At 40.0% G+C, this 13,565-nt stretch overlaps 2 protein-coding genes across 3 annotated transcripts; one reads left to right on the forward strand and one right to left on the reverse strand.

Moving 5' to 3' along the window:
* Positions 1 to 4,143: 4,143 nt before the first annotated feature.
* On the reverse strand, positions 4,144 to 9,434 carry LOC147145772 (uncharacterized). Its single transcript, XM_086034708.1, has 3 exons — positions 9,192 to 9,434; positions 8,813 to 9,108; positions 4,144 to 6,427 (listed from the first exon to the last, which is right to left on the reverse strand). Exons 2-3 carry the CDS (start codon positions 9,030 to 9,032, stop codon positions 6,147 to 6,149), a joined length of 501 nt encoding a protein of 166 aa, XP_085890834.1. The 5' UTR covers positions 9,033 to 9,108; positions 9,192 to 9,434; the 3' UTR covers positions 4,144 to 6,146.
* A 1,568-nt stretch (positions 9,435 to 11,002) lies between these two features.
* syce2 (synaptonemal complex central element protein 2) lies at positions 11,003 to 13,435 on the forward strand. 2 transcript variants are annotated; one of them, XM_086033210.1, is made up of 5 exons: positions 11,003 to 11,188; positions 11,395 to 11,494; positions 11,654 to 11,706; positions 12,664 to 12,772; positions 12,872 to 13,435. In XM_086033210.1, exons 2-5 carry the CDS (start codon positions 11,420 to 11,422, stop codon positions 13,079 to 13,081), a joined length of 447 nt encoding a protein of 148 aa, XP_085889336.1. In that variant the 5' UTR covers positions 11,003 to 11,188; positions 11,395 to 11,419; the 3' UTR covers positions 13,082 to 13,435. The 2 variants fall into 2 exon arrangements, with proteins under 2 accessions (XP_085889336.1, XP_085889335.1); XM_086033209.1 differs by having other exon boundaries at positions 11,081 to 11,494.
* The last annotated feature ends 130 nt before the right edge of the window (positions 13,436 to 13,565 follow it).

Consider the following 13,565-nt stretch of genomic DNA (forward strand, 5'->3'; position numbering starts at 1 on the left):
TTCAGTAGGGACTTACCTGACTTAGTCCACCTCCTATAACCACCACCTATACGATTAATCGATCAATAATATACAAAAGTGCAATTTACCAGCGCACAACCATGTGCCACATACAATATCTGGAGCACTAGAGGGGGGTTGGGGGGGTTGGTGGTTGCTAATGTACAAAATGTCGGATTTTACTTCATTATACAGTTATAAAAAAGTTGGGTTAAAAATAACACAATTCGTGTCAAACATGAACCAATCCACTACTTTCTGGTTGTTTTTGCAGGAAAAAAACAACAAAATGGGTAGTTTTGTAGAAAACAACTCGCCTAAATTGAACTGTTCTGTACAAAACAACGCAAGAAGGTGGGTCAAATTGATCTATTTGGGTCCATTTTTGACCCAAAATTGTGTTATTTTTAACTCAACTGTTTTTAGAGTGTATTATGCAGTGTGTATAAACCATAGTGAAAATATCAATGTAATCTGATTCCCTGAATACATGTTGAAGCCGATTAAGAATTAAAATAATAACAGACCGTGTCGCCGCCATTTTGAACAGCTCATGTAATCCCTGTGACGTATGACGTGCTGTACACTGGACGGTTAATTTTTGACTTGATTCCTGGTCTATTTTTCTATTTTTTTTAAATGCCGTATGTTAAGTTTTGGCATAATTTAGTGGCATAATTTAGATATCAACCCTAACTGTAAGGTTTCGTGTTCTTCCTTCGAGAAAGACAAAAAAAGACATTTACAGCTTCCAATGCGCTTCTCTGAAAAGCTCTATGTCAGCAAGCTGTGATCGATTGTCACTAAAATATATGTGCAGACATATATTCGTGGCCAAATCACATCTGGAAAAAGGAAAGTTTATTTATATTTTTTATTTATATATTTTTCATTCATGTCATAAGCCGCTGCCTGCATGTGAAGAAGGCAACTTTGGGAGCCAGCTCCTTTTAAATTAGAAATATTGCGACTTTCGTTCTATTTTCAGAGTATGATTAGCACATGCCTACACATGTGCACAAATATTTTGGTGAGGATCCATGACGGTTTTTGTACATTATGCAACCCTAACGAAACGGTTGTACACCATTGCACACACAAATGTTGGCTGAATTTGCCAGTCACTCCTGCAATAAACGTCTTTTTTTTTTTTGCTTCCCTGAAGGAGGAATAAACGTGACATGGGTATGAGTGCTATCTAAATTATGGCAATAGTTGATGACGCCATACGGCATTTTTATAGCACAATAGACCAGGAGGTCAAATATGAACACAGCACGTAATATGCCACAGGGATTACGTGAACTGGTCAAAAATGTTATGGTTATGTCATTATTTTGATACTTAATCGTGTTAACCATTTTTCAGACAATCAGATATCACTGATATTTGCACCTTTAATGTTTAGGCACACTGCCGAACAGAATGGAGGAAAATTAATTTTCAGAGGCCTGTAGCTTTTATACTGTACATGTACTGCAAGTAGCGCAGCCAAGAGAAATGCTAAGAAATGAAGACTTAATAAATGAACGCAGTTTCATGGAACAAGTCTTAGAATTTACATTGTAAATGTAGGTCTGCTGTAGGCCTTGCTGGCCCTGATGGCTCACCATTGTACACAATTGAATGTATCAGAAATAGTTGGGGGTTCAGGACCTGTGTTTGACTGTCAACCAGTCTGCCTTTCACCCGAATTTAGCGACCCTCAACAGGATAAACTGTTTGGAAGATAGATGGATGGATGGATGGATGGATGGATGGATAATATAAATATATAGATGATCATAATCTTAAGAAGCCATTACTCAGCACTACTCAAACACGTTTGTGTTATATTTTCTTGTTAACATCGTGTTTGAAAAGAAAAACAACAACTACTAGCTGGTTCATTTAGTGTCACAATAGCAACGTGTTAATATGAAACACATAACAGACAGTAGGCAATGCATACAAGTTGCAAGTAAACAAGATGAAAGGGGTCCAGTCAAAGGTTCTTGTCTGTCCTATAAAGAAATGACTTGTAGTTTTTCTCTGTCAGGGGTTGCCGCAACGAGTCAGTCACCTGATATGTTTGGTCAAGTTTCAGTATCTGTCCTTGAAAATAATGAAAACAGACTACTCAAAGCAACCCTAATGTGTGAGGTGCATCATCTCCAAATGCCCTCCGACGTTTTAATTCCACAGCTCAAAAGTAATAAAAAAGGTGCCGTATTAAGGCTAAACTGCTCTTCTAATCTTCTCTGCCTAATCTCTATATCCCTCACTTAATGTAGACGCCCATGTTGGTGCCATGAGCAGTGTGACCTTGGTGACTATTTATTCCACTCATGAAATGCGACAGAAAAGTGAATATAGGAAAAGACGGTATGGTGTCATCGTATATGTGTGATGTCACAGCATCTGTGTGGTCTTTGTATCTTATCAAATGAACTTTATGTGTACCGGTAATATAAATAAATAAAGTACCATTAGAAAAGACAAGGGGACCTATGAGCTAGGAGCACCTACACCACATACATAGTATACACCAGGGGTCCCCAAGTCCGGTCCTCTATCCAGCCTGTTTTCTGTTTCCCTGCTCGAGCACCCTATTCAAATGATCAGATCATCAGCAAAATCTGCACAAGCCTTAGCAATAGCTCATTACAATCAGGTGTGTTCACGCTCAAGAAACATCTAAAACAGGCTGGATAGAGGCTCCGAGGACCGGACTTAGTTGAAGACACCTGGTATAAACCATAATTGATCAAAATAAATGCTATTTGAAGAGCAATCGCAGCATTCCCACCGCTTCCACCTTTGCCTCATCGGCATAATCTACTTTACCATAAAACGTATCACCTTGTCACCTTGTGTTCAGCGCTGACCTCATCTAATTGAATTAATTCCATCCTATTACAGGTTAAATCAGGTCGAGCAGTCTGGGTAGCGGCATGAAACTGCATCAGTCATCACACGATTGCAACTTCCTGGTCATGGCTCCACCCACTCCGACCTGGACGCACACACAGCAGCCTACCAATCTTAAAGTGACACTTGGGTGAGCTTAACATTGGCACTTATATAATAGGTTTGCATGTAAAAACGACATTAGTACTAAAATGCCCACCTCAAAAGACTGTAGTGATTTAAGGTCATTTTTTGTGATTAGTTTTAACGACAAATTTCCACGCCCCAAAAAGGGGCGTGGCTTATATTATGTCTTCGGTCTCAGCGGTCTACGTCACGCGAGGAAGGCATGCTTGGTAATATTGCTCGCTTTGTCGGTTCTGTTGTCTAAAACGGCGACCGATCGCCACCAAAATGCAAATGCACATTACTACTCTTGTCCACTTCAACCTGTGAAAGTATAAAAGTGTTCTGCACAATAGTTTGGATTTATTGACATAAAACGTGATCTCATCATGATCACCTCCACAAAATCAAAAATACCATGGCGATTGCTCCTCCACTTTCACAAGCTGAAGCGGACAAGAGCATGAATACGCACACGAACCCCGACTGGTTATATTTCGGACATTTAGCAACGCTAAACTCGTGTCTCAGGAGGGAGAGAGATGCGGCTTGCAGCAGCAGCAGGCAGATTGGAGCCCCCCGGTTCTCTCCCCGGTTAAAGGTGGGATTGGGACAGCGGAAGTTTAGCAACAACTAGCTTCAGGCCGTTAAAACAAAAGGTGTTAGCACAACAACATTAGCTCCTTACTGTCTGCCCAGTGTGTGGAGGTGAAGATGAGCCTGTCTTCATGTCGCCTCGCAAGCAGTCGCGAACGGTGCCTCTGCTTTTTCCTTGCAGCTCCCTTCTGCCTGAGTGAAGCGGCTTGAGAGTGACAAAAGCCCTCATCGAACAGCGAACGAAAAGTTCCAGCGAGGCTGACTGCACAGCCGAGAGTGTGGCCGCATTGGAACGTGCCATTTCGGCAAATCATACGTATACGCAAATTAAACATCAACAACGTAAATGCAATCTGCAGAGCCCAGGAAATTACAGTGTGTTAAATGGAGGAGGATAGGGGGGACCCTAATAATCACCCCATCATACACGGGATGGATCTGGACGGTGAGCTGGAGCCGGAATCGAATAACACAACCGGAAACGGAACCAGAATCATCCAAATTCAAACGATGCCAAAACTTAACCAAGACTTGTCCAGAAAGTATATTTAATTCGTTTTCATAATGAGCTCTCTCCACCATACAAATACCCAACATGGGCAAACTTTATCTTTAGATGTGCTTTTTTTTTTTTTACCTTTATTGGACAGGTAGAAGAACCAGATTTTGTGTAATCATAAAAAATGCTCTGTTGATTATAATCAGAGATTATATCCAAACAAATGTTGCATCAAGCACTGCTGACTTGGCTAAAATTCTATGATAAAAAATCTGCATGGGAAGGCCGTCCCTGGCTGTGTCCACTAAAAAACTAGAGGTGCATGGTCATACATGACTTCCACATTTCCTCATTCTCATATAAATCAGCCACGGAGAGGTTACTCCTTTTGATATGTTGAAGTGGGCATTAGTAGAAATGTCCACATAAATTTTGGTGCCAATTGATCGCCGTTTTTGGACGTTATAAACAATGAAAGTACAATGATTTCCAATGGAGGATTTGGAATCGGTCCCTCGTGTGACTCCGCCCGAACAAGGCCATTCTGCTCATTAACAAGGGGCGTTATTCATAGAGTCACTTATTTCCTAATTTCTCCCAAATGTATTATACCCCGTCAGTTGTTTATGATACTGTATATTTACTTTAAACATTTAATAGTCACTAATGGACGGTGTAGTGGTTCATCACTCGCTTGACTTCGGTGCAGGCTGTGCTGGGTTCAGTTCCCGCTCACAATAAGCAGTGTAGAAAATGGCTGGATTCTTAATAAAACAACTGTAAACCGTTGCATGACATTGAATCCATAACAATGAATGTCACAACTGTTTCAAAATGGGAGCGATACCATTTATAGCCAATGTTGAGAAAGCATTAGAAAAATGATCTAAATTAAACGGTGACTTGTTCTCTGTGAAAAATCTTTCCGGTCGACAGAGAAGCAGCGTTGAATCCACTCTATCCTCGGCGGAACACAATAAGGTGCCAATATGGTCCTTAGAAAAAAAAGAATAAATCCTCAGCGTCTCTTGTATTTCCAGGCTCATGACTTGATAAGGTTTGCAAGGAGCTAACATGCTATCACCACTTAAATGCAATAAAGCAGTGTTTCGCTACTCTTGTCATTCTGAGACCCGCATTTTCCTTTTGTTGCATAGTGAAGTCCCACTTTTATAGATGTTACGGAAAATAAAGGACAGGTTTTGTTTGAAAATAGCCTCTGACACTTGATAAGAAATGGTACACCTCTGTACTGTAGCAGAAAAATCGGGGCAGTATATAACGCTTAATGTAAAAAAGCTAACACCACTTAATGTCCAAAAAACGTGATCAGTCATCGCCAAAATGTATATGCGCATTTCTACTCATGCTCACTTCAACCTTTGAAAATATTAGAACAATCACCCCAATATTTTGGATTTTATGGCCATTAGCCTTTTCCTCCCAATAGGAATTCATTATAAAAAAATCTTAACATCACTTAATGCCCAAAAACTGACATCAATCATTACCAAAATCTATGTGCACATCTCTACTCATACCCACTTCAACCCCTGAAAATATTACAAAAATCGCCCCAATACTTTGGATCTCTTGGCTGTTAGGTGTTTTCCTCTCCATAGAAAAAGCTTAAGATCACTTGATGTCAGAAACACAGAGATCAATCTTGAACAAAATGTATGTGGACATCTCTATTGCTACAATAATTAGAAGGATCTCAGCAATATTTAGAATTTTTATGGACAATAAGGAGGAAAATGCTTAATGTCCATAAAATCAAAAATACTGAGGAGATCATAATAATTTCAGAGGGTGAAGTGGGCATAAGAACAGATGCCCACATCAATTTTGACGATTGATCACCATTTTCTGACATGAAGTGACGTTAAGCTTTTTTACATTTACATTAAGCATTTTAAACTGTCCCCTAAATTCAAAATTCAAAACGTCCCAGTTTTTGGTCCCAACCCTCCAGTTGTAAATCACATTCACAAAGAGGCTCCAGCATGGAAGAAAAGGCTGGAAAGACATTCCTTCATGCATCACTCTCCTTTGGGATTGGCTGATTATAGGATGGGTTACCACTGGAAAGGTTGGTGGGTAAGAAGGAGGGTATGTATGGTATGACCCCCATCAACGGGCTGGTCAATGGCGTCTCTGAAGAGGGTGTCATGGGGATGATGACGTCATCCTGGTCCCACACGTGGAAGGCATTGGGGTGTGAGTGGCCGAGGCCAGGGGGCATTTGGAGTGGGCTGACCCCCTCTGTCACGCCATCTTTTTTTACGTCCTCGTCGATTGGACCCAGCAAACAGTCTGCGGGCGAATGACAAATGGCAGGGGATGAATGACAACCATGGATAGCACGCAATATTAAACAGTGGAGCTGCAGAAGGCAACCAGGACTGATCTTTAGTCAACCACAAGGTATACAGTATATTGCTGGCGTCGGGCCAAAACCTTGTACCTGCAAAATAGTCACTTTTCAGGAGACCCAAAAACGGCAAGTTTGCTCAACCATTAGCATTGCATCGTGAAAGAGAGCAAGCCTTTTTCAACACTTTAGATTGGTCAATAATGTGGAAAAATAACAGCCACACATGTGGAGTGACCAATAGTATAGATTATTGAAAAAATGTGAAATTCACCAAAATGTGCCTTATGAGGTTTTGGCCAGATGCCAGCGATATACTGTACATAGTTGGAAATAATTACGTACAAATACTTTGTTACTGTACTTGGGCAGATTATTCGGGTACATGTACATGAGTATTTCTCTTTCCTTGAACTTTTAGTCCCTAAATTTCAAATCAATTATCTGTACTATTTACTTCCTCCTTGTCACAATATTCTTGGTTTTTTTTTCAATCTCCATGGAGATTGTGAAACAGATCCAGATAATGTGAAACAGACATGAGTAGACAGATGTGAAATAATCTGCGGTTAATATTTTGATTGAGTGGTTTATTGGGATCTTGAGGACTAATGCAGCAAAAGATTCAGATAGGCGTGATATTCCTCATCTATGGCCTTATTTAAAAAATGGTCTGATTTTGCCACATTTTTGTTATGTTATTTTGTTACAGTCATTCAGGACCCTTCATCAGTTTAGTCCACTATCCTCAAAATGTAGCTCGCAGCAAAGTTGTGCCCTGTAATGTTTTTCCTATAGTCAGTTTAGGCACCATGCAAATTAATAAAAGACATAAACAATTTAGTGTGCAGAAAATATGTATAGGTATATACCTTAATTTGACAGTAAAAAAAATAATTTTTACTTTTGCACAAAGTACTTAGAGCGGAAGTCAACCCAAGCATATTTTTTTCAAGAATATGTTCCCAGCAGGCCCACTAGTTGAAACACGGCATTCTGATTAATTTTGCGTTTGTGGAATATAAGATAAGTAGCAAAATGCACTTGCTTTTAGCCATCTCTGGGGTGGCCATTTTGTCTTCTGTCGACTGAAAATGACATCACAACTACTTACAACGACCAATCACAGCTGACCTGTTCTCTGAATCTGAGCCGTGATTGGTCGTTGTGAGCAGTTGTGATGTCATTTTCAGTCGACAGAAGACAAAATGGCCGCCCCCAGAGATGGCTAAAAAAACGAGTGGATTAACACTTATTCCACAAACGCAATATTTATCAGAATGCCCTGTTTCAACTGGTGGGCTTGCATAAAACATATTCTTGAAAAAAATATGTTTGCGTTGACTTCCCCTTTAAAGGGAAGGTCAACCCAAAGTTGCAAAGTTGTTCTTTACAATAATATGTTCTGTGCGACCCCACTAGTCAAAACACGGCATTCTGATTAATATTGCGTTTGTGGAATATGAGTTAAGCAGTAAAATCCACCCATTATTGTTCATGTCAGGGGGCAGCCATTTTGCCACTTTTTAGCCAACTGAAAATGACATCACAGTTTCTCAGAGCTCAAGTAACGACCAATCATGCTTAGCTTCAGAAAACAAGTGAGCCGTGATTGGTCGTTCCCTGAGTTCTGAGCAACTGTGATGTGATTTTCAGTTGACAAAAAAGTGGCAAAGTGGCCGCCCCCCTTGAAATTGCTTAAAAACGGTTGGATTTAGCTGTTTAACTCTTTTTCCACAAACGCAATATTAATCAGAATGCTGTGTTTTGACTAGTGGAGGTTCATCGAACATATTTTTGTAAAGAATTTTTGGGGGGTTAACTTCCTCTTTAATTAACTTTCAGCAGCTGTACATTTTTACTCAAGTAAAGCATCTGAATAAATAGTACTGAATAAATAGTACTTCTACTTTACTTTTATTACAGTCTTCTAATGTGCAGAGTGTGAGTCCTTCTGCTTTTGGCACCTTTTGGCACTTTTACAGGTAAAGAAAAACAACCATTCATATTCACACCATCACTAATTAAACCTGCGTGGCCTGCGCAGAAGTCTGGCAAATTAACAATATACTTATAATAATAATAATTGCCCGGATCTACTCAGGCTAAAGGTGTCATATACTGTACTGAGAGGGTAACCTATAAAATAGCACTTTTGTACCCTTGATTTTTGCTTCTTCCATCTTGGGGGGAAAAAACATTTTGTGACAGGCACAAACCGTTAGGTTGGAGTCCAGCAAGGAGCCTTATGAGGTGCTTGATGTTTATATTGAGACAGAACTGGATGTCGTTATGAGAACATTTTGAGTCTGAGTGAGGCATATTACCTGTGATATCCAGCAGGAGGTCTTTGATTAGATGGCCCACAATAGCGTAAGCCACGGTGACCACAACCACAGCGGCAACAAACACGTAAAAAACAGATTTTGGTAGCTGGATGATGTCCCTTGAAGGAGGCTTGTACTCCTCATACAGTGGATCCACATTCTGTATCAAATACTGGAAGGAATGTCTCACGTCTTCTTCTGTATTGTCAAAGCTGTCCATATTCCCAGAGAGTCCCAGAGGTGTCGAAGTTACTTCAACAAATTCCTAACTAATCTTGCAGGTGATGCATGCCCACCTATGGGTGGATGTGTTTTTTGGTGGGGTGGGGTTAAGATTTTTAGTCAAGGTTAAAGTACAGGAAAAAGAAATGAAACCCACCTTTCCAGAATAGGTTTTGGCATCTGTTGGAAGTTGAGATATTATTTCATAATGTTTTCTCATTATTACTTCACCCTGCACCAAAAAGAAAAGACATCAGTTCTACTGTGTCTCTGCCCCATGCGTCCTCTACACTAGAATAATCCAGACTGCAGGCTGTAAAACACACACGCACGCAAGCACTAACACAAAACAAACACACACACACGCACACATTCACACGCATGCACATTTCACACACAAATATACCCCCACACTAACACGCACGCACACGCACACGCACACACGCACACATATACAAAGAGCGAACAAGTGGGAGAGGAAAGACGGGATTAGACTTCCAATCAGCAAACCCCTCTTCGTTCCAGACCACACAGATTAGCCCATTTTATCCACCACAGACAAAAAGAATGTGTCTATACTGTGAGACTCACAGAAATAGTAGGAAAATAATCATAATACTATTGTATCACTTTTTTGTTTTGACATGGATATCATGAAACAATGATATGTTTAAATTAGGGATGTCACAATATTGTGATATCGCGATATTAAAATTGCCCCAATATATCGTCGTCCTGGTGTCAGGATACTAAAGAAGAAAATCCATTTGTTTAGTTTCAGCACCCTCTGGTTAGGGTTAGTTTATTAGTGCAGTTTATCATCATCTTCCAAACCACTTATCCTGTATAGGGTTGCGGGGAGGTGCTGGAGCCTTTCCCATCTGACAATGGGCAAAAGGCAGACCCCGAACTGGTCGCCAGTCAGTAGCAGGGCACACACAGACACCATCACTGAGTGGGAATCGATCCCACACTGCCCACTCACAACTCAGGTGTGTGTACCACTACACCATCAGTGACCCCTTAGTGCAAATCAATTTGATGCAAATTTTTGCCACCTATAATGGATGGATAAGACCCACGCTAACCGCCAGATAAAGGGGAACATAACATTTGACTTCCTCCACAAATTGACCAGATTCACAATGTGTATTAGCAAGTAAGTGCATCAATATTAGATGTCCGATCATTGTCAGTCATCTATTTCTTTGTGAATACTGTTATTATGGGGAAAAAAAAAGAATGTTGTGATTTTTTAAAAATCTCTCTCTCTTTTTTTTTTTTTACAATATCGTGAGCTTTTATGCAGTATTGTGAGCTTTTATACAACGACAACATCCCCACAATACCGCGATAATCATCGTATCGCGAGGTTCAGAACGGGATATTATCGTATCGTGACATTTGAATATCGTAACATCTCTGGTTTAAATTGTTCTCCAGACATTTGGAACCAAAGTCATATTTTCTTTTGCCAGTCAGATACAGGGTCTCATTAAAGTTGTGAAATAGGTGAGAAACTCAATGCCACTCAACCCATCAAAATCACTGATTTCATCCAAAATCAATATAATCTCTTAAAAAAAATTAATAAATGCCATAAATTGAAATTGTTCAATTTTTTTTGTTTTTGTTTTTTTTTCACGTCGGATTTTCCATAAAGGTTTCCATTTGAAAGCTGACGTAGTGTACAGTGTGAAACAGGTGCGAAACTCCATTTCATTTTCATTTTGAGGCAATGGGAGCAAAATTAGTTTTATGTGAGAATCAGTCTTTACCCACACAAAACTGTGGCAAACATTGCCATCTACAGACAAGAAAGCGCAATTGGGATCTTTTAGAATGGAGGGCAGAGTTGAGGACTGTGGCAACAGCGTCGTTGTACACGAAAACGTCTATGGAAGCAATTCTGACAGTGTAAAAATAAATAAATAGATAAGTAAATAAATAAATAAATACATTCAGTAACACGAGCAGCATTGTGCATTGTGTTAGGATCAGGAATAACGTTTTTTGTCCCTTTACTTTTTTTCCCAATGTGGCCCCCCATATGATTCGTTAAAAATGTGTTACAACGAAATCAGCTGAAGAGTGTGCATTAGTAGCTAGCACCCAAGGAATAGTTTTGCATTCACTGACTGGCATTATAAACACGTATGTAGTAGCTCTTGAGTGATAATATTTAATTTATGTAATTTCTTTATAGATTAATCGTACATATTGTATATTTCCACGTACAACGTGTACTTTCAAGAGTACACGTTTGAAGCTAAAGCTGGAGCTAGTATAGCATATATCGTCAGTTAGCATCGGATATCCCAGAAACATTATTTCGTACTTTCTTTGTCTGAACGCCAAAGGACCACTACAGTCTAAGGAAACAGAATGGACTTTTTCTTTGAAGAAGCACCCGCCTCACATTCCAGCCAGAACAAAGGATGTGATGAGGACCCACGAATGGTAGATTATCATGTTACATTTTTCGTGTGTATTTTTCTAAAAGTATCAGTATTAAAACTTGGTAGACATTGTTGATTTGTACTGTAAATGTTAGAACACAATAGTGCTGCTGGTTTCATATTTTCGGAGCTGTACAGTCACTGTCTTTGGTAACTGCAGGTCAAAGAACCAGAGGCCAGTTTGAGCAGGAATGACATTGAAGAGACTTCCAGGTACTGGCGGGCACCTTTCAGCTCCACTCTCTTTGGCCGTGTTGGGAACCGTTCACTCATTCACTAGTCCCCAATCATTTTATTGGGATTCTTATAGTGGACTGAAGCCAAATGAAAAATACTCTGTGTACAGAATCGCACTCTATAGCCACTGTATATCGCCCTATATCTACTGAGGTCGCTATTTTGCAGTGCTATTCAAATATGTAGTGAGTATTGGTTATCCCCTATGGACAGGAAGATTAAATGAAAGCAATACCACATATTTCGCTCAATGATTGGGGATGAAAACCCACAATTCATTTTTATGCGTCAGATATCTTTTTAACCAGTTTATTTTACATGTACGCTAATGTTAATGACCCTGCAGGTTTTTTTTTGCAGTTCAAGCATTTCAATTGCTAGTATAGAATAGAGAAGGACTTTCTGAAGAGTAATTAAACATTTGTAGATAAAATTACAGTTGTGTTCACCTGTTATATCTGCCAAAGGTGGCTACTTGAATAAATCAAAAATCTTGAATAATTTCACTGTACAGGCTGATTGCACAATTACCGTTGCTTTTGTAATTTGAATTGTGTACCCGTAAACCCACGACCTCTGCACTGTGAGGCGGACATGCTAACCAGTCAAACACCGTGCCGCCGAACTGAATGAATTTCATTAAAAAAAAACAACAACATTTGACTGGTAGTGTATATCAATGAAATGTAGAACTTCAAGTCCGCTGTCTGCTCTGCTGTTAAAAAGAGCTGCATTTTTAAAGTTGTTTTTTTTTACCAGGCAGAATTCAGCAACAGCTTATTCATTTAATTATATCTATGGAATCCTTTTCATAAAAGTTGTGATGCTCTCACCTTCCACGAAAAAGATCTGCCGTGCATTTAGCCTCGTTGGAGCCAGAGATGAAAGACACCTGTAGTTGAGTCCCCATTCTGATTGCAGTTGTGCTTGCAGCTCCAATGACATCAGTAGAAGAGTGCAGGAACTGGTAGAGAAGATTCACGACCGCCGCACCAGTGACCAGAAAGAAATTGAACGCTTTCAGCAGAGTCTTGTGGACAAGGTAGACATTTGCTTTCTTAAATAATAATAATAAATGTCCACAGCTTTTGTAGTTGACCTGCAAACCTGATGAGACCCCTGCCCCTGTGGCCTGCTAAAGGTGACCGAGGCATGCCAGCAAATGAAGCAGGACTTGTACAAGGTCTACGAAGAGAATAGCGGTGAGATGCATGTGAAGCTGCTGGAGTTGACCGATGTGCTGGAGATGTGCGCCAAGCTCCACAGGGAGCTCCTGGAAGCCAGCCACGTGCTAGCCAGCCTTCGAGATGGCCTCGCCGTCAGCGGCACAGCAGAACCCGTGACGGACTAGATTGCGTCCAGCTTCACAGTCAGGTTCTTTCCTCCTCTTCTCACAGCTTATTAGTTCCAGGTGGCGTTATACTGTAGACTTGAAGCAATAGTTTAGGTTAAGGAGCACACTAACCTTGTTTGCCCCATTTGTAGTTTCTATTTCATTAAAAGTATTTTGTAAGCAGAGTTGAGTTAAAAAAGTAACTTGCTGTGTAGGAGAGCAGTTTTATTGGTGCTTTTCACATGTTACATCTCAGCCACTCATTTTGCATTGTTTAAAGTTGTATTAAAACACCACAAAATAAAAAGCAGACCTTAACGCGACAACCTTTTCATGTCACACCCCAAATAAATTACATATTTTATTCAGGTATTATGACTATGCAAATATATTTGTACAGTACCTACACAGTATTTAACCCAATGTGGTTGCTTACTGTTGAGCAGAAACAAATGAATGTGAATACAGAGTGTCCTAAAAGTCAGAGTGTCCTAAAAGTCAC

This window comes from Filicampus tigris, chromosome 6 (assembly GCF_054856515.1).
Source record: "Filicampus tigris isolate MCC_2025a chromosome 6, RoL_Ftig_1.0, whole genome shotgun sequence".
Classification (NCBI taxonomy): Eukaryota; Metazoa; Chordata; class Actinopteri; order Syngnathiformes; family Syngnathidae; genus Filicampus; species Filicampus tigris.